Source organism: Natrix helvetica (assembly GCF_964273705.1).
Source record: "Natrix helvetica genome assembly, chromosome: 3".
In the NCBI taxonomy this organism is placed as follows: Eukaryota; Metazoa; Chordata; class Lepidosauria; order Squamata; family Natricidae; genus Natrix; species Natrix helvetica.
In genome coordinates this window covers 138,175,282-138,197,868 of record NC_138549.1, presented here as the reverse complement: position 1 = coordinate 138,197,868, position 22,587 = coordinate 138,175,282, and the positions used below count along the sequence as shown (strand labels likewise).

The following is a 22,587-nucleotide window of genomic DNA, read 5'->3' as shown; positions in this document are numbered from 1 at the left end:
TTGCTCAAATCAGTTTTCACCCTATTTTCCTATCACTGAAATCTAATGCAAACTTCCCAAAAACTTCAAATAAAATTCTACATTTACTTATATAGATATTTATCACAGGATTTAGAAAACCTCAAAGAAACATGAAAGATGTGTCTTTTCATATGTTCTGTTGCCATTAAAGACTCATCAGCCCTAACTTGTGGAGGAATTGTTATGGGATATATAGTTCAGCCAGTGACGTGCAGGCAGGGGAGGCAGGGGAGGCAGAGCCTCACCACTCTCATCATGAAAAAAAAAATTACTCTGGGAAGCCGTGAAAGTGGCTGGGAGAGGTGCGCGGCTTGGTTTAGCCTCCCTGGACATTGCAGCAGCAGCCCCAAGTGCGCCGATCTCGCCATTTTTTGCATCGGGCGAGCCCGGGATCCTTGCAAGGGGAATGGGAGCACATGTGCAGGAGGCTCCTCAGCACCAGCCTAAGATCAGCGCAGCCGCGGTCCCCTTCATGTTGGCTCAGGAAGGAGGGGAATGGGACCACGTGTGCAGGGGAAAGGGACCGCGGCTGCGCTGATCTGAGGCTGGCACTGAGGAGCCTCCTGAACATGTGGTCCCATTCTCCTTGCAAGGATCCCGGGCTCGCCCGATGCAAAAAATGCCTAGGTAACATCATCAGTGCTAGAAGGGAGGGGGGAAGGAGGAGAAAGGAGAAGTTTCTCTTCTCAGAAATGTCTTCTCAGTGGAGCTGTGGCAGCCTGCCATCCCTTTCTGACATTTCTGAGAAGAGAAACTTCTCTGGTCAGGCTGCGCCCGTACGATCAGAGCAACCACGCGGTTTGATGACGTCACCAGCCTCATCAGTCATAAACCTCACTGCACGCAACTGAGTTTCAGCAATATCCAGAAGGCCATGTGCGCAAGTATACAAGATCCTCTGCATATGATAATAATCAATAACTCTGTTCTGAGGGCAGGAAATGGTAAATAATCTTTTATGGATCCATTTTAGTCTTAACTTTGTTCATTTATTTTACTATAATGTGATGCCCATTTCCACACTGCTGGGCCACCACCATCTTGGTTTTTAGTGACTGTGCATGTGCAGAACAATTTACATTGAACAGAGCATGCATGTTGTGTGTGGGTTGCAAACTGGTAGTAAAACCGGCAGCAACCCACCCCTGCTGACAATGGTATGTGAATGTTAGTACAATAACTGTTGCTATACGGGCACAGGAATTCTACCAGTTTTTATTAGCATCTGGAGGGATTTCATAGGATTCTTTATATCTTAGCTGTATCTGATTACACATTTCATGCTGCTTGGCTAGCAGTTCTGACAGATGTTTTCTAACACATCTGGAAGGTACCTGGTAAGGAAGATCTGATTTAAATATACCCCTTGAAGAATGTTTTTGTTAGTGAATGCCTAATTTGCTCATTCAAATTTGCCTACATTTTGTAGGCAAAAATGTAGCCTTGCTGAAATTTTGATACCTGCCAGTTACTGGAAAATATATCCATCTATACTCCCCACCCCACCCCCATTTCAATGAGAAGTTCAGTTGTAATCTAACCTAACATATCCATTGAAAGAAGAGCTATGTGAACTTGAGAGTTTATCCTTAACTTTCAGAGTAGTGGTTTCAGGATACACTTCACATTTCTACATAAAAGGCAACTAACACTGAATTGGAAGCACACAAAAATGTTAGTGTCCCCTATACAATACAATACAATACAATACAATAGTAGAGTTGGAAGGGACCTTGGAGGTCTTCTAGTCCAACCCCCTGCCTAGGCAGGAAACCCTATACCGTTTCAGACAAATAGCTATCCAACGTCTTCTTAAAGACTTCCAGTGTTGGGGCATTCACAACTTCTGGAGGCAAGCTGTTCCACTGTTTAATTGTTCTAACTGTCAGGAAATTTCTCCTCAGTTCTAAGTTGCTTCTCTCTTTGATTAGTTTCCACCCATACTATACTTCGGAAAATCTTAGAAAGAAAAGTGGTCTGCCTTAATACACTCATAAATCTTAAGTAACCCATTTTAAGGATCAAATATTGAAAAAAACCCAACCAATAATGACATATTACAATACAGAATACCCAAAAGCCACTTTGATTCTTGAAAAAGAATGAGACACAGAACTCTAAAAGGGTTTTGATAATGAGCTTCTTTTCACACAAACCAAGCTGTTTTTCCATCTCTCTACAAACTATATTTTCGGTGTTGCACCCCACCCAGTCTGTACTTGCAGTGACTTGCCTATTCTTTGTTGAACAAAAAAAAATGCCTTTCCAAAACTCAAAACATGGCATTCACAATTCCCAAGACTTACTGGGAAAAAGAATATGTTAATATCTCATTTGTAATGAAAACTAGTTTCGCATTCCAAAATGCTATCTCTTCCCACAAACACAAAATAAGCTATGTAGATGCATACATATCTGTGCACACCTTTTTTGTTTGTTCTCTTTCCAGATGCACGATGTGGATACTTGCAAAAGAAAACAGAAGTCGCACACAAATAATATGTTTAGTCTTTAATGTGAACATAATAGCTAGCTTTTGTTTGCAGTTAATGCCCCAGGGGCTAGCCATCTCTGCCAAATTGCTGTTTCTAACATCCCTCGTTACTGGAATAAAAACACATGTTAACTTATAAAATAAACCTAGCTGCCACTGCTTTTTAATCTCTTTCAACCAACATATAGGGCTTTTCTTCATGGCTTTATTCATCTGTGTTCTTCTTCTTCTTGAGTCAGCAGAAAAGGATGCCAAGGTTAATTGGACTGTGCTGACAACCAAATTCTAATTTGGCTCTGTAACAATGATGCCGCCTTTACAGGTTTCATACAGGATAAATGGAAGAAAGTCATTGGTGGATTCCCTGGATTTATTTCCTTTCCCACTAAGCATCGCCTGCTGATGGGAAACCCAACATTAATTGGTCACCTTAACGCGTTCTAGAGAGAAATGGGCTGAGTGTGGCAGGTTCCCTTGAGAGAGGCTATAGCCACCACTCAAGTCCCCTGAATAAGAGCTCAGCTAAAATACTCCATGGCAGCAATCTATCACCCTGGATGTTTCTGACATCAGCACCGGAGGAATATAAAACCAATGTTTTTTAAAAAGACCAGCCAATCAATAGTATGCATGGGGAAGTAAATAAAAGAGAGTTCTTTAGGCACATTGTCAGAGTCCCTCTCTCATTCCTTCTCCTTTTTATGCATCCAAACTTATAGCTGAACAAAGGGGAACAGAATGACAATTAGTGGCAATTAGTGACTGTGGCCATCACTTAGAAGTCACTAGTGAGTATGAAAATGTCAGCAGAAGATGAAATGGCACAAATATTATTATCCACCAAATAATGCTAGAAATGAGTATGGCCACACATAAAACTTTGCTGGTAAAAGGAAAATCTGTAATGAAAGTATCTAGAAGAACATCCACAATACAAGTGTTTCAATCCTATTCTCTTGTAGTCTCAACTATTCTGTACAGCACAGCATTAGTCCTCTTTTTTAATCATATGTAAATCTATCTTTAAAAGAAAACATGTTGAATATTATTTAGAAGAGCTCTACACCTGCATCATGTCTGACCAGCACCAGAGAAGCACTGCATAAGCAAAAACCTTGGCAAATAGAATCTCTCTCTACTTAAAGCCAAAATGACCATGGAGGGCAATGCACAATGACCAGAAGGGAAAGGGTGCATCTGCAGCAATCTGAATTGGTTTATAGGACTTTGGCAAGATCCAGTCCTCATCAATACCAAACATCAGCATGAAGGAAATGCTGCAGTTCATGTCCATGACAAGACTTACAGGGGTGGGGGTGGGGGACAGAAAAATTCTGCATTATAAACTGGAACAACAAAATGGTTGGTTGCTGGCCCATGAAGATGAGCCCTTAATAAAACCTTCATTAAATGTGGTCAGGAACAATTGGAAAAGAATATGCACATTTTTCAAGGTAATAGGAAGTATAAGAAGCAGACTGCAGTGCTCCATTTCTCCAGACAATGAGCCCCTCTGTATGGGAGATGGGCAGTTTTAAAATTAGATAGAAGATAGATGATAGATGATAGATAGATAGATAGATAGATAGATAGATAGATAGATAGATAGATAGATAGATAGATAGATAGATGATAGTTGATAGTTGATAGATGATAGATGATAGATGATAGATAGATAGATAGATAGAAAGAAAGAAAGAAAGAAAGAAAGAAAGAAAGAAAGAAAGAATGAATGAATGAAAAAAAGGGGCTGCTCCCAAAAGTTCTCCAGTTGCAGCCCAGTTTATGAAGAAAAGGCTCAAGAATGAAATTAGCGGAAGGGACACATCTCTCACTCGTATCTGATATCCAACATATCTGATATCGAAGAAACTACATCAAGAAGCAATCTGGAGTGGTGAATCCAAGATACTTTGTCTTCAGGGGCATTTTGAGGAGGTGGGGAAAGGGTGCAGAGGAGAATCAGAATCTGCTTCCTTTTCTCAAGTTGAATTCAATTGTCAATTTGTAAAATGATCAGTTGATATGGATGCTATGATATATCTACCTATTTTTTAAAACTTAGAATGCAAGTATCCTCTTATTATAGAAATGTAATAACTTCTAGGCCAACTGGATTGTGCTTGTCAGTTGAAAGGTGTGCCTGAAACATAATTCTGAAAAATAGGCATCTTTCAGCATTGTTGAATGGATGCCATTGATTTCATTGTTATTAAACAAAATCAGAGAAAGGTACTCTTTACTGCCCATTTTTAAATTAAAACCTAAAATATAAAATCTGATTCATAAATGCAACTTTTTATCACAAGGCACATTTATCATAAGCAAGGAAATCCAGCAGCGTTGAGATAGTATTAGTCTAGTTATTTATTTGTTTTATTTATATAACTATAAATATATTTATATATCCCAAATATGAGTCTATTTGGAGACTGCCTCTCTCATACCAGAGTGACTCTGGGAAGTGTATAATTAAAATGTAAACACCCCCCTATAAATATTGTATAAAGGAAACAATTAAAACAGTAATAAAATAATTAAAGTTAAAAAGAAATGGCGCTAACTGACCCCATGATTACATGCTTCTCTATGAGCACCAAGTGAGTTGGGTCTTCCAAAAGTCCAGCCAAGAGAGGTCCCACCTCAAGAAGTGAGGTGGGATATTCCAAATGGCAAAGAGAGTTAATCAGTATAGCATTAGTGTGCATTCTTGGCAATCCTCTGATTTCATTGGAACATTGAGTTCAGTAATATATTAATCAGGGGTGGGTTCCTGCCAGTTCTAACCTCTTCTATAGAAGAGATTCCACAAATCTACAGTGCCGTTTAGAACCGGTTCCAGCTCCCTCCCCCCACCCATCCGCACATCATCAAGATGAAGAGCAAGAGGAGGAATTCTGGGAGTTGAAGTCCACAAGTCTTAAAGCTGTCAAGTTTGAACACCCCTGGTTTTTTTTCCTAAAGGGTTAGAGTTGCAAGGGTCTTGTAACTTGACAGCTTTAAGACTTGTATGCTTCAATGCCAGAATTCTGAGCCAACATGACTGGAGGAGGAATTCTGGGAGTTGAAGTCCACAAGTCTTAAAGCTGTCAAGTTTGAACACCCCTGGTTTGTTTTTTTCTAAAGGGTTAGAGTTGCAAGGGTCTTGTAACTTGACAGCTTTAAGACTTGCGTGCTTCAAATGCCAGAGTTTCTGAGCCAACATTTTGGTTGCTAAGCAAGAGTGTTGTTAAGTGAGTTTCACCACATTTTACCAAGTTGGCCACACCCACCCAGTCACATGACTGCCAAGCCATTCCCACTCGGTCACATGGCTGGCAAGCCACTCTCACCTGGTCACATGGGCGGCAAGCCACTCCCACCCAGTCACATGGCTGGCAAGCCACTCCCACAAAGCAGGCCACACCTACAGAAGAGGTTCTAAAAAAATTTGAAACCCACCACTGATATTAACAATAATGATATAGTGCGTAGGGCTGAAAGTACTTTATCTACTACATCTAAATAATCCAGGTCTACAATTTGCCACTTTCCCAACCAAATATAGTCCAGCATTTTTTTACATCATGAATTAAGCTTCACTTAACACCTAAGTAGATAATGACTACAGTGATTTTTTCACAAGGCTAATATGTTTCCCAAAGCAGCTACGAAACATAATAATATGCTGTATGCAGCATTTTAATGTTGTTTTAACACCGTCACTATGTATTTTTGGAAGCAGTTTGCTCTCATTCTCTACCCTGTATAACTGAGAAAGTGAAGTGCCACACCACTCAGGTAACTCAGGGGATCATCAAATAAGATGACAACTGAAAACTGTGCTGAGTGTTTCTAATTCCCTTAGGTAGGCCAGCAGCCTTTTCTCAAAAACATTTGATTAAAAAAAAACTGCCTGATTTGTTTCTCCAGCAGCAGATGGTATGAAGGTTAAAACATTTGCACGAACACGTTGAGAAGGAGTGTCTAGCAGGCCTGAGGGAAAAACCAAGGTAATAAAATAAGATGGCTTACCACCAGAGTACAACACACACCCTTGATTCTGCTTGCCAAAAGAATTCACCCCAGTCTATAGCACACCAATGGAACACATAAACTTGAAAAACCAACAAAAATAAGGCTAAATGCCATGGTTTTGCTAGATATACCTATGTTTTACATTTTTCACTGAACTGATAAATTTTCTACTTCAGTTCTGGAAGAGATGGGGACAATTTAGCATATACTCATTTGTTTGTTATGTGCTCTTTTCTTCCTGAATTGATTAAAAAGATGGTGGCTTGAAGGGACATTAAGTTAATATTGTTTCCTCTTCTCTTTCTTTCTCTCTCTTTCACGCACACACAGACTTACATCACACTTACGCTAATATTCCAATTATTTTAGCACATTCTAACTTTGATTGCCAAACATCCTAGTTATACAACTTCCCACCAAACCCCAAAAGCTATTTTTGTTCAACTATTTGCAATCAGAGCATATGCTGGACATTAAGTTCCACATACATTTCACTAGGAGACTAACAAATGATGTTTCATACTACAGTAAAGGCATCTCCTATTGTATTTAGTCTACCAAATAGTTTTCACAGGCTCTTATCCTGACAGCTTAATTTTCTCTGACAGCTTAATTCTAGACAGACAGAATGGTTTCCTTTTTCATACCTGGAAGCTGTTCAGTTGTCTTTGACTCAAGGTTTTCCAGCCCCTTGGGGGTGATGGGTAGTGTCCATATGTATAAGCATGAAAACTCTTTCTGAATCTAAATTAATCTTGAATTGATTGGCCTTATTAACTGCACGGGGGTTTCATCCTCTTTTTATTTTAGTATAAAGTTCAAGCCAATACACCAAAGTCTTAAAAGCTTCAGATGGCTTGTTGACTTTTCAAAGCAGCCATCCTGTACTCCTGATTAGAATATCCATTGGGGAAAAATCCTAGATTACAATGCAGAGCACGGGTGTCAAAACTCGCTGCGTCAGGTTGCTGTCATGTGATGTTTCATGATGTTTTTCCCATTCGTGGGGTGGGTGTGTCCTACACATGATGCATCTGGCCTGTGGGCCGCCAGTTTGACATCCCTGGTGTAGAGTATTTCCCAGAGCCATTCTAAAGAGAAAGAGAAAAAGGAGGAGGAGGAGGAGGAGGAGGAGGAGGAGGAGGAGGAGGAGGAGGAGGAGGAGGAGGAGGAGGAGGAGGAGAAAGAGAAGAAGAAGAAGAAGAAGAAGAAGAAGAAGAAGAAGAAGAAGAAGAAGAAGAAGAAGAAGAAGAAGAAGAAGAAGAAGAAGAAGAAGAAGAAGAAAAAGAAGGCTGGTCTAATTGAATAAAGCTGTTGACTTCAAACCTACTGATACAATTTTCCATTGCACCAAAGGAAGAACAGTAGCAAAGGACTTGGTTTGCACTGGCCTCATCCGAGTATCTGCTATCTAAGCTGCCTATCTAAGACAGCTACTATGCTCAATTCAATGGTTTTTTTAAATTACAAATGTCATCTATATGTTTATATATTTTTATGTTATATGTTTAATGTAAGCTATAGCTTATGCTAAAAGTCTGATCAATTTTGATGTAGTCTTTAGTCATTTAATATTTTAACTGACTAACTATGATTAACCAGGAAATAAAATCTTATGCATTCTAATTTCTCTGAAACAATATACCTGCATCGATATCAATTTCTATCTCTTTTCCCTAAAATATCTTTAAATCTAGCCATTTGGCTTGCTTAAAGAAACAAAGAATTCAATGTTTATTATGTCTAAACATCCCCAGTTCCACCTTATTCCAAGGTACAGTTAGAAATGAATTATCAAGAAACACAAGGGGATTATTGTTGGTCTTCAAATTTCCCCAATTTACCCCTCTAGAGATGCATTAGAACTATAATCACTAAGATTTTTGGCCAGAAAGATAATTATAGATTTCCATAGTTAACACCTTGCTTATACAAGCTGACTGTACTTATATGCATTTAAAGAAAAGTATAGAATTGCAATGCTTTTAAGAGAAACTTATTTGAAAACACAAACCTTCTATTTTCTATAAAGTAATGCCTTAATTTAATCTACGTTAGGGCCTTACAACTAGAAAATGCAACATATAATGCACAGAGAATTGTAAATATTCTCTACAGAGAAAAATAAGACTCTGGTTATTGGAATAGTATACAAAATCAAATTTTCAATCATCAGAAAGCTGTTGATTATGTCTTTAAACAAACTAACCATTCCATCTTCCATTCCTTCTCAACATGGCTTTAAATAAGCCTAAAAAGGATTTGAGTTTCCTATTCCTGACCATAAGACCAAAATAAACAAACAAACAAACATAAAACTTTACCGTATGGCCCCAGTTATTTGTTCCTGTGTGGGCTTTGGCATAGTAGGTACCACGAGCTGTTCCATAGTTATAGCCATCAGACAAACCATCATACATCGAACCTGTAAACACAGCAAGAATATTATGAATGAAAAAAAAAAGATTTTTATCTCTGATTTTGATTTAGTATTTGACCCAGCTGCCCACTTTGTGCTAAAAACAAAAAATCAGTGAACAGATGACATAAATGAAATGTTACCATGTTGTATATGTGGCTATGATATAAAAAAAACTACATAAGAAGCTATTGGCAAAGTTCATGGGACATACAGTATGCTGTATGAAGCATAAATGTAAAGATGTATATATTTCAAGGAGATGTACTGAATTCTGAAATTTTACCACATTTTAGCAGATTATGTAATAAAATGATCATATCTGTTGTAGACAAATGATTCAGTTTTCCACTCAACATAGCCAACTTACTTATATTAAACTGATTATGCTTATGTTACTGAATTTTGAATATACTGTCAAGTGGGATTTTCCACTATTTATTTAAGTAGCATTCTGCCAGTCTGACCAATATGATAACCATGGGTTAACCAGCCCCTCAAAAGAAAGTAATACATTGGGAATAGCCATGCCTCGAAGGTCAATATGGCCTAATTCTGCAGTCTTTAAGGATATCTTGAAAACCTGGCTCTTCCCACAGAAATGGGGGAAGTATGATGTGCAAGCCTATGCTGTGTCTTTTGAGCCTGTCATCCCGCCAGGGAGTGTGCCTTCATTTGTTTTTATTGCTATAATTCTTTTTTATTCCTGCTAGATGTTTTTAATCCTTTTATAATTGCCCATTAGTTGGCAAGTGGGCAGCCTTAGCAATAGGAGAAACAATGAACAAACAAAAACCAAAGACTTTTATTACATTTTACTGTTTTATTATATTCATGTTAGCTATTGATCTTATACGAAGAAACAGGTACAAAGACCTCCAAAGACATGTCTTTTTATTGAAACAATTTTGAATCTTGGTGAATTGTCTTCATCTGCTCACCACTACTCCTCACTATGAGGAAACAGTGTCTGTGGAATGGTCCCTAAATCAATGGAAAGCCATATTTTTCAAATAATGGACACCTGAATTAATTTTGGACACTGCCAGAGGTCTCAACAATTTTCAGCACTTTAAAAGCAGAAAAATCATATCAGACTTTGACACTCTTACTCATTAAATGTCATATTGAGTTTGCTAAAATTTCAAAATATTCAATATGCAAGCTATTTTAATTGATAGTTAGTGTGCTTTTCTCATGTGGATGTTTCATAGATACCATTAAGATATGCTGTTATGGGCCCATGAATAATATATTTACCACTTTTATCCTAAAGAGGTTTTTCAGATATATATATTCTCCCAACCTAGGCTGAGTCAGAGTAAATGGCCTAAAATCACCTATCTGGCTTCACTGCCTAAGTGAAGTCCAGCAGCTTAACCACTATACCACATTGACTGCCATGGAATAGTATAATATAGAAATATTGAATCGAACTCTTCATCACTTCAGCAATAAAGAGTAGACTTGAATAAATCCTTAATAGCTAATTACAGAGACAATGTCTAAAATGATGAAAGTCTTTTGACTTCCAAAAATTTCACTGACAATGTGCCTCAGTGGGAGACACTCAAAATCTGATTTAAAGGAAATGAATAGCATTTAAGGTTAAAGTTTAAAGACCTTTCTAAGCAATGAACTTCCATCAAAGGTTACAAGAATTGCAAACTGAGGTAATTTACAATATTTGGCTATTTTATAGGTGTGTTGTATAGATATTGTGTTTATACTATATTTATTATATTCTGATACCACCACAATATTAACAACTCCTGAAAATTCATTATCAGAAAAATAGCAACTGTGCCTACACACTGTAAAGCAATAGCAATAGCATTTAGGCTTATAATGTAAGCATTATTTGCATATTGCCCCAACAATCTGGGCCCTCATTGTACCAACTTCACAAGGATGGAAGGCTAAGTGTCAAGTGTGGAAATCAGGAAACTCAGGCAGTTCAAATGTATATAAGGCAGTGGTGCAATTCAGACGGTTCTATCTGGTTCACCTGGACGTCATTATGTCCTATTTTTGATGCTCTGCACATGCGCAGAAAGTTCCATGCATGTGCAAAGGTGGCACGCGCATGCGCTCACATTTGCAAACCGGTAGCGAAGGTAAGTTGATTTCACCCCTGATATAAGATTTTATTACAAGTTTAAACTCTCTACAAGAATCTGAACTACTAATGGTCAAAGCAAATTGGCAGTAGATAAGAGTCAGTGGAATTCAAGCTGGGCTAAATTTAGACCTCTTGTGGGCACGAAGAGACTCAAGGCTGAAAACGTGTTTGACTCCTTCCTCGGGCTCGTCATCTCCTCAACTGATCAAACTCCAGACTGTGTGAAGGTTTTGCCTGCACTACTTCACTTCAACCACTGCAACACTAGGGCTCCTTATCAAACAGGAAAAGCAGAATAAAAATAAGCAAGTACAAACAGGCTCAATGGAACAATTTTCATCCACCAAAAGTTTGTTCTCACACTTGGTCTTCAACAGTTTTTAGAAGGCCACCTGTGTAAGTGCTAACCTAACCTTATGAAAGAAACCTTTCAAAATATGGGGACTGAAATGGCAAAACTTCAGTTGCATCTCCCCATCAAGTTTTGAATAACTAAAGTAGTTTTGCAGAGCATTACAGGTTAAAATGAATATTTCACTTGAAAACCTGTTAGTAAGAAAAACAATGACCACAAAACAGGTCTTATGTGATTTAATGGCACATCAGATTTACCAATAAGCAGGCCACTGCACTTTGAACCAGTTGCAGTTTTCAAGTAATCTTCAAAGCTAGCTCATGGATTATTCCATTGGGTAGTGATAAGCAGGAGACTCACAATTTTCACAGCATCTTAATCTGGGTAATTGGTATAGACATAGACTTTATCTGCCTATCTGATAGTAACTTGAGGTCAGGAGTTGTCCCATGTTGTGGATCTGCTCTTTCAGGGGTTGCTGATGCTTGATATACAGGAAAAGGAGGAGGAGGGGGAGGAGGAGGGAAGACGACATCACTAATTTACCCTGTAGTTACTTTTTAATTATGTTTATTCTAACTTCCCCCTTCTTCCCTCTTCAACTCAACCAAGTGACTCTATATGACTTACAATTCTAGAACTAAAATTATGAAACAATTTAAACAATTTAAAAACATTAAAACAATAAAGACATCCATCAAAGAACTGAATGACCTAAGCCTGAGGTTATTATAGGCTGACAACTTTACCTGTGCCGTAAGCACTATTGTACCTGGTTTTTCTCCTGCATTTGTATAATCTACATCTGTAGATGCACAGCTAACTACCACCATTTCTTCAAAACATGCCCTTGGAGAAATATGTTTCTGGAACACAGTTATGTTAAACCTGTTTACTACATATAAGAAAGTTATATCTCCATACACACAGTTTTTGCAAAGTTTTTGCAAAACTTTGGCATAGACCCCCAAAATGTTTGACAGGATCAATTGGACATGTAAATGCTAATATAGTATGTTCAAGATGCATGATAAATACTGCTTAATAGCTCTAAAGGAAAAAAATCAGCCTATGAGCCATCACTATCTCATTTTCTGGCATCTCAGAGCATGGTCATTTGGAGAATAGGTTAAAAAAAGTCAACAATATACTAACTTGATTCAGAAGCCCTAATGTGGTATAGAAGTAGATAAGCATCTACTTCTACTTCCTGAAAAGGTATGTTTCTCCATGCTGTTTCCCGAAGTCCTTCCCTTTGACTCATTGCTTAGATTTTCTGTATTTGCTCAATTCCTGTTCCAACTACTTATCTATCCACCTTTCCTTTTCATCAGCATTAGACCCTTCCCCAGAGAGATAAATCTTTGCATGATGTTTTCCAAAGTAGGAAAACTTAAGCCTGTTCATTTGTGCCTTGAATGATAACCCAAGTTGATTTTTTCATTATCTATTTGTTTGATTTCTTGGCTGTCCATGGTATAGGATTCACAATAGTCTTTTCCAACACCAAAAGTTCAAAAGTATCAATGTTCCCTTCTCATGCTTCTGCAGGTCCAACTTTCTCTTCCATAGAGCACTACCAGGAACACCATAGCTTGCCTGATTCTGGTATTTGTAGATATAATAAATCACACCATTTGAATATCTTTTCCCAGATCGTCATTGTTGTCTACCAAGTGTTAGTCTGCAGTTTATTTCTTGACTGCTGGTTTCTATATTGTTGATGGTTGATCCTCAAAAGCAGAAACTACTCACTTTGATAACTTCATTGTCATTTTCAAGCTGGTTATTATACTGATGTCATTAGTTTGGAATTCTTTATGTTTAATTTTAGTTCCATTTGTTTTCATTGCACCCATTGACTTTTATAACTAGCAGACCATTTGCAAGCAGACTCTGCATTTTTGGCTATCAGGATAGTGTTATCAGTTTTTATTTACTTTTAAAAGCCCTATATGAACACATGACATTGGCTGATTTTTGGAGCACACAACAGTTCTAACAGTTTAGGACTGGATCATTGATCACAATTTTTAATGTATAAAAGAAATCAAATATTTTTTAATTATCTAATTTAAGCTGAAATTGTATGTTATAAATATTCTATATAATTTTCATTTTATTCTAGGCTTGTATGTCTAGACTCAACCCATGCTGAGTCTCATACATTTACGAATGAAGATGAATTTACTTGCCCCAGGATAATGTTGCAGGATCCAGTCTGGGTCAGTCACTGGGACCAGAAGTTTTGTCTGGTCCCAGTGACTGATCCAGATTGGCCCCTCATACATTCAGTTATTTTAACTTTACCTTGTCCTGGACTTACATTACTTAATCAGGTGTTCTATACAAACCAAGCTCCCAATAAAGCCCTTTTCAATGTGCCAATTTACAAAGCACCGTGAGATCATTATGCCAGATTGTTTCCAAATGCACAAAAGAAATTCAGTTTATACATTGCAACCAGACATGCACTTTAGCAGCTGAAGTCATAAGCAGCATTCATAAAGTTCAAATAATTTAAAAAGTTTCAACATTTCCTATTCTTCTTGAGCTACGAATTTGGGCTTTTTTAAACCTATACTTCTTGTCTGCTTGTTCACAGAAAAGCTATTTATAATTTACTTTCCATAGATATTTAAAAGGCTACTGATAGTACTATTAGCCAAAGCAAAATAGTAGCCTTAGGTGATTCTTCTTGGGAAAAACTTTCATGGAGAAAAGAACTTGATTATACCTCCAAGTGTTGTCAAGATTCTTCATCAACAGTGTTGAAAAACAGTTGAAATTATTCGTCTACTTATATTTTCTCTTCTGAATGGGACAAAAAGTTTTAGAGTTTTCTTTTTTCTTTTTTTATTGCTTTGGGCTGAAAAATGTATTGTAGCAATATTACTATATCATCATTATTATATCATTAATATTTCTATATTACCAGTAATATTATTAATTAGCATCTATAATAGAGGTAGGCATGAATATTATTTTTAAATATTCCATTAAATTTTGGGCAGACTCCAATAATTTCTTAAGGGTAAGACTCCTCCCAAATGTTCAAGCACTACTACTGAAAACACTCAAACAGAGGAGTTCCTTCATCATCTCATCCCTAGGATTTAATTGAAGCGTGGGAAGTCAGGGACGTCATACATTGCTAGAGGGATGATTGAACAAATAGAGGCAGAACATTCTCATGCACCTGTTAGCCATCTTGTAACTACATACAGTACATGCAAAGATACCACAATCCATTCTTGAAGACTTTCCCAGAATTCTTTTCTTCTTTGAAAGAATGTCAAAATTCTTTCAATTCAAACCAAATGAGAAATGAACAAAAATAAAGCAAAAGGGGAAAAAATGTCTGTCCAGCACTAAAATCATGCAAATCTGTACCATGAAAAAAGACAATGCCTAGAAAAATCCTGATTTCATATGTCAATCTATATCTCATTTTGATCTCTTTTATGACTCTGTGCCTTATAATATTAAATATTACATTGCAATTTATACACAGAAACAAGAAGGTTTTGGTAGAAGAAACAAGAGATCTTGCTCCTTATCAACAAGTTCTAACAAAAATTAATGGCATTTAACCTCCCTTTATTTCAATAGTTGAGATTCAAGCATGAGTTTAGCTCATTCTGTAAAATCAAAGAAGCACAGTAACCCTTTATTTGGGGCTATGTATATGCACGTCAACAATATACTTAAACTCATGTGTGTTATTAGTATGTGCCAGTAAAGGAAGATTGCTGCATCTCGGTTACATTTTGACATTAAGAAAAAAAATATGCTGAACACAAAATTGTCAGAGTGTAATATAGAAAGTGACTTCAATATGCTCTAATTATGGATTGGTAATCTTTAACAAAAGTTAGCAATATTATTAAAACATGTGACTAGCTAAAAAGGAGAAAAAATAAAAGCCCTTTAAAACCGTTTGCCTTGTACTACTTAGCATTATTCCACATAATTTAGCTTGATATTGTTTTATAACTATGTAAAGTATTTTATTTTATGGCTCTATTATTGACACATTTTATTTTATTTCTATATCTTATTTAACTATAAAAAATGTAAAATCCTATTTTATTCTCAATACCTTTCTTTCACTACCTAAAATATGCTAATTTCCACCACAAATCTACCCATTTTCAGTCCGTTTTACAATTCTACAGTCCATACTGATTTAGATTAATGTAAAGCCAATTATGAAGATATGTTTTATATTTTATCTTAAAGCTGGTCTATATATTACATTGTTATTTTATTGTTCTTTTATGTGGAAAGAGAGAACTGCTATTTTTTTAATGCATTGAGCATATATTCTTGTGTATCAGTTAATATTTGTCATTTGTTCTTGTTTTTAATAAATTACTGTTGAGTACAAAATTAATGCTTAGTAATGCTTACTAAATGAAATAATTGCAAAATTCAAGTATGATGAAAAAATGTGCTTACCCCATTAATGTACCTGCTGACAAGAAACATATATAGACTACATTCTGCATAAAAATACCTGATAACAGGTCTATTCGGCTTCTTCCTTGTAACTTTGGCCATTGTTTACCATTTCAACTTAATTGATTCTACTCTCTGGTATTACATTTACAATTTTTCAGGCAGAGAAGCTGTTTAACGTTATTATTTTCTGTAGTTACTTATCATTAGTTTCATCAGAATTCTACTGAAATGACCATCCAGTTTTCGTAATTTATTGCTCCTCAGATGTAAGTTCACTTGATAAGAGCCTTTTAAATTGTACAACATATTTTGTGATGTGGAAAATGCTAGCCTGTCATAAATCACACATCTCAAATATTCAGTTCAGTTGAAATTCTTCTTCCTCTGTCTTTTGGTTTTGATACTTTTTAAGCAAATTAGAAACTTACAGAAAGATTTAATTTTGTTTCTTGGCAATGGAAGACCTATAGAGGTATTTTACAAGCTCAGAAGTAGCTGTAATATGAAATACAAAGTAGATGGCTGCCTTTTAAAAAGACTTATTTTATCCTGATTTTGATTGTGACTACGATAGTTTTAAATGAGGCAAATCTCTCATTTCATTATTTTATTATGTAAATAAAAAATGGGTTATGCAGGAAGATTCTGCTGAGTTTTAATTTTTTTTTATGCAAAACAGCCCATCGTATTTTTAAGACTAATATCAAGATCAAAATGCATTTTTAATATAGAGTCAGAGCATTTTAGGGGAAAATATGTGCAATAGAAATTGTTCATAGAATTTAAATGCAAATGTTTGTATGATTTAACAACTAGGGAACAAGCTGGAAGGAATATATATTTATCATATTCAAAATGACTATAGACAATATATCGATAAATTATTTCATTCTGTGACAGAAATAAATAGTTTGGGCTACTGGTTTTTTTTAGATGAGTTTACATTTCAAAATGAGGTGCTTAATAATAGCTCGAAAATGTAAGCTAATCAGTCCTAGAAAGTCTTTAGTCTTCAAGATCTGAAGCGTATATTCAGAGCTCCTTCTGGTATATGAATGCTTTTTTTTTTTTTGAATTATTGTATAGAAAAAAGGTGATTAAAAACAAGAAAAATATTACAGACATGTAGAAATCATCTCCATTTTTAAGCACTGTATTAAACCTTAATCACACGGACTTTTAATACCCATCTGACTTTTCATTATGCTAATCGATAAGCTATGAGCATAATGTGAACCCGATTGTATATTGGGGCAGCAGTATTTGTCCATCATAAAAAATATTTATTTTTTATTTTTTGCTCACAAATCACAGCTCTTCTTAAACTGACAAATTCCAAATCTTTGATATATAATTCATAGTGTCGTATCTTTAAATCCTATTTTCATTTCCCCAAATCACATTGACTATCTACATGAATATTAAACCTAAATAGATAATACTGGGACAACCCCGTATTATATTGTGGTGGTACTCCCACAATCATTTTGTACTTCTGTCATGACGAAGTTGAAGCCAGCCCTTTAGAAACATTTTCTGAGGTTGCCAATAGACATGAAACAAATCTTTTTCTGAATTAACCTTATTTGAAGATCATATATGTTCAACATATTGAACATTTTAAAAAGTGATTGATTGGATTTCATTTTTATGTAGGCTATTCCAGTTCATCATTCCAAAGTTCTTGAAAATATTTTTTTTAATTTTTTTTAAACTAAACTCTTTAATTGTCAATAAAAAGAATTTAGGTTTGGAATAATCTGAAACACTTTTCTAATAACTAGAGAATTCCAGATACTGCTGTTGCTTCTAGAAAACAAATTAAGAATATATATATATATATATATATATATATATATATATATATATATATATATATATATATATATATATATATATATATATATATATATATATATATATATATATATATATATATTTAGTATTTCACAGCTTTTGACAATCTAAATTCTTCTTGCAATAAGTCAAATAATTTAAAGATGTGATTGGCAATTAATTGTTCTGAAGTCTAAATACTCTTTAGCTCACAACATTCTATTTCCATGCACATACACCACAAAAAAATACCTGCAATTTTCCAACTGAGATAAAAATTGTACATTTATTATATGACTAAGCATTAGAATTAAACTTCCCTCCCAACATCTTCCAAATGTGCCTTATAAATGCAGTGGAAACTTTACTAAAAAACGTGTCCTTGTGATATCAAATTATTTTCTGATAATTTTCTAATTGTGTCCCAAATGGCTTTTAACTTGGTGACTAGGATTCTATAGAGAAGAAGATATCAAAATGTCCTCTAACAAAGCTGAAAATAAGAACTGTACTATAGAGTACACACACTCTCCCTCCCTCCCTCCCTCTCTCCCTTTTCAGTCCTTTTTTTAGAAATCTGAGTTAGGTCAATATTTATCTATGCAGGTTAGGAAACAACAGGAATCGCACAATGGCAATAGGTTGAAGGATGCACACCCAAAAACAGAAGGCTTCCAGGATCAATAAGGAATCAATGTGTGGGCTTGAAAAACATCCAATGCCAGTGATTCATGACACTGGTATATTGTAGTTGTAGGTTGACTAGTGATGAAAATGGGGCTTTTAAATCATTTCCCACCCTATCCCACAACCCCTACTCAGGTCCCCATGGGGAAACATGCATGGATCCCCTCTTTTAACTTATCAGGCCAGGGAGAAAAGAAACTGGGAAAATGATTTTCACAATTTCAGTGGAGTAACCAAAGGATTGTTTTAGGTAAAGGAGCCTTCCCTCTGATTTTAGTTTTCAAAGCCTATTACTCATTTGAGAGTTGGGGGGGGGGGGGGAGAGAAGAAGAAAGAATCTGTGTTGTGCGTAATTTTGCTATCTGATACCATATTACATCAAGAGATAATCCGGCCACCCAAAGCCAATGATAACACCTGATATTTGATGCTGTCTACAATCCTTTCCTGTTGCTCATCCAGAATAAGCAAATAATAAAAGTTTGATATTCATAACTAGAATCACATTTTTCTTCAGTTTGGGATTAATATGTTTTTGGATGAATGGTGATATGAAACTGTCACATTCCCAATAAAAGTTCTGGGAAGTTTCACTGAGTGTAGAACAACTACTAAGAGCAGAATGATACTTCTATTGGATTTTTTTAAGGCAAAATAAAGAGTTCACAGGCAAAAGTAGCATCTATGAAATGAAAAAGCAAAACAATTCAAGAAACTCCATTCCTCATCCATGTCTTTCTGAATTGCTATTGCCCCATATTTTTATGCTATTTAGCAACTAAATTTTCTTCAGAGGTTATTTCTGCTTCAGCAAAGATATTGAAATTGAAAAAAGGTATGTTCTCTAAATCAACAGAATTGGCTCTTGAACAAAAAAAAAATCTTCTAAATACTATGATCCAGTTTACTAAAACAACCACACGTAACTCAAGGCCTACCGTAGACTTTGTTTAGTCAGAAATTCCTTGTTTTATATTTCAGGAAATTCACTATTGAGTGGAATATATTATTCTGAGGTAGCATTATTTGAAGCTATAGTTGCAGAAGATCCAGCACAGCGGTATTGAGAGATCGGAAACAAATAAGATTTAAAATCAGAGCTCTCCATCTGGAAAATGACTTGAATAAAGATTAAATTGTCTTTCAAAGAGAAATTGTCTTTCAAAGTGTTTTGGAAAATCCTGAAAGTTATGTAACAAGATGACTAATCATCTTCAAGCCTTAAAAGGTATAGATTCTTAGTTTTCCTTCCTTCCAAAAAAATAATAATAATTCCCAAGGTGACTACTCTGGCAGGCAAAAAACTCTCAAGTCTGAGAAGGTAGCCAATCCCACATTCAGACAAATGTTACCAATCCTTATTTTATTCAGTTAACAGTCCTGTGGTGTAGAAAATAGTATCTTATTGGCTTTCCCTGAGGATCACTATCAATCTTTTATGCTAACATTAAGCAGACTGCCTTTTGCTAGGATTTCAATTAACACTATTGCTTATTATAATTTTGTGTTTGTGATCAGCAGCGTGAAAAGACTTAAGCATAAGCTCTTCACAACTTGAGTGATGAAAATCTATATTACCTTATAAATATATATTTGAACCAGGACAATGTACTGCCATAAATACATATTTTAAACATTACTTTAAAATTTAAAATTCATATTTTAAATGCATATTTTTTTTAAAAAGCCTGAAACCATGAAACTTCACAGCTTCAAATTACAGGAGACAATGTGTTAATGTGCTCCAGAATTAGACTTTACATTTCCAAGTCTAAGCATAACTGTCTGGGAAGCAAAGACCAGGTTTTCAGGTTTGGTCTATAATTAGAAAGAGGCACACACACATACACACACACACACACACACACACAAAACAGTGCAGACTATTATTAATTGTGTGTTTTCTGGGCAATAAAGCTTTCCCCCTGTGGTTTTACAGATTGTGTTTCATGATAATAGACACAAAACATAAGATATAAAATTCCTACATCAATGGAATGTTAAAACGTATTTAGAGGGTGGTCCAAAGAACTAACAACATCAAAATCATTTAATCTGACTCTCAGCAATACATCCAACTTAAACAACTTTTCTGTATACACATACATTTCCCCCATGTAAACATAAACAAATTTAAAGTCCAATTGAAATCACAATCAGTCTCAAAACCTAAGATTGAAATAAAATTATCCATTACATTTTTATTAACTTTAATGCAGAATGTTAAACTTGGAAATGCTTTATTCTTTTGTTGAAGTTGGTGGGATCTAGAAAAGTTTAATCAGTCCAACTGTGCCTGTAATTACTCCGTTGGTTTCATTCCAGCCAAAGAACAATAATATCACAGAAGCTTGATATTGATAAAGTTAAGAAGATTTTGGTACTCCCAGCGTTCTATTTCAAACAGAAGCATCTGCACTCGGAATCACCTTGTGCAGTTCTCCTTGCCAGATTGAAACCTTCAGCCTTAATAAATTTAACTGGATATGCTTTGGAGCTTCTGCAACATCACAAACATTAAATTGCAAAGCAGAAAGTCAAGGACTCAAAACTTTTATGTGTACGCTCATCCTATCAAACAGTGCAAGACATTCCTCCAATGTTCATCACACAATTCTGCAGGCAGAACCAAAAGCAAGTACATAAAGTGTTTGGGTGAATTCCAATTATCCTAAAATATGCAGTGGTGTTCTACGGAGAGTGACCACGTTAACACACCCCAGCCAGCATCCCTTGTTATTCATAGTAGCGGTAGATATTTACCTCGGTTGGAGTGACCTGCCGCATTTGATGCTGATGAAAGGGAGGACTTTTGCTTCTGCCGCTTGACGGTCATCATCACCTGTTCCTGGACCCTTTGTTTTCCTGTCCCTCTTGTTTTTAACTTGTGATCTGAAGGCAAAGCTAAAGTTGAATTGGCCTGATCTTGGAAGCACTCATATGCCAGTGCAGTTTTCAGTGGAGAGTGAAGCATGGTTGCAGATGGTGGTACCAAGATGAATGTCACCTGCCTATCCTTTGAAACTTTAAAAAACAAAGCAAAGCAAAAACAGCAAACAGCAGCAAAACAATCTCAATGGAGAGTAGAATCTCAGGGAGCCCTCCTTGCCATACGGTCCTCTGCTGACAGCTGCTCTTTCTCCACACTCTGCTCTCCTGTGAATCATTGAGCAGGCACGCCCTCTGCTAGACTGGATATACAGCCTTCTGTCTATGTCTGCACACACCCATTGCTGTATTCTACTTCCAGAGCCCAAAACAGCAGAACAAACTTGCCAAGCTACTGCCCTTTGGCTTCTCCGGATAGGGTTGTGTTTTAGCTAAAATACCATCTGTGGTGGCAGGTAGGTAGGAGGCAAAGGTCACCACTAAAATCAAATTCATACCCTCTGTCATTTTATCTTTTCCTTGATATTGGTACCCAGAGTTAGTAGTTTAAAATGAGTTCTTGGCTGTCTAACCAGGGTTTCTACCCTGCATTTTTCTTACTTTATGTGCTCTCAAATGGGCTCCTAATTAGAAATCAGCTGCTTGAACATTAATTCATAAAATCATTTCGGACATATTGTTAGTAGAAGGAAAGCAAAGCAAAGGAAAAATGATATGAAGCCCAACATAAGCTGTTTATTAATTCTGTGATAGAGATGGTTTCTCTGTCTTTCAAAACAGGTTTTTTCTCCCCTCATGTACCTCAATATTCCTTCTATAGCATGGACTCAGTCATGGACCACTGTCAAATGTTAGGAGAGCAGGCTAGGAAAATCTATCCTTGCCAGTTCTCCACATGCAAAAACTTCATACAGGTTAGAGTTCCAAAGCATTATTAAGAAGGTTGGAATAGCCAGAATTAGGCAGCACAGCAAGTTGTAAGAGAACTAGGCACTTTTGAAAACTCATCTTTCAGGAAAAGCAAAATCTGGTGATAGCAGCTTTTACTAGAAGGCTCTTAAGCCTTATTCAAAATAATGACAGGTAAGGAGGCAGAGGGGGAGAAATGGACAGTTAAAAGCTGTAGCTGAACCTGCCCATTAGCTACTAAAATGTGTATGTTTAAAACAGCTGGGTATGAAGAACTTTATGGAGAAGTTAAAAATCTCACATATTAGAGAAGAATGTGAGACAAGAAGCCACCCACTTCTTTTATTCCATATCAAAAAAGCTCTGCAAAATAC

At 36.1% G+C, this 22,587-nt stretch overlaps 1 protein-coding gene across 2 annotated transcripts in view; it reads right to left on the bottom strand.

The window, feature by feature from the left end:
* PKP1 (plakophilin 1) overlaps positions 1-21,569 on the bottom strand; it is a 93,649-nt gene extending 72,080 nt beyond the window's left edge. For both annotated transcript variants that reach the window (XM_081947522.1, XM_081947521.1), the window contains exons 1-2: positions 21,179-21,569; positions 8,857-8,957 (exon numbers count right to left, since the gene is read on the bottom strand). In XM_081947522.1, coding sequence (XP_081803648.1) covers positions 8,857-8,957; positions 21,179-21,389 — 312 coding nt within the window. In that variant the 5' untranslated portion in view covers positions 21,390-21,569. The remainder of the gene's footprint in view (positions 1-8,856; positions 8,958-21,178) is intronic.
* Between the last annotated feature and the right edge of the window lie 1,018 nt (positions 21,570-22,587).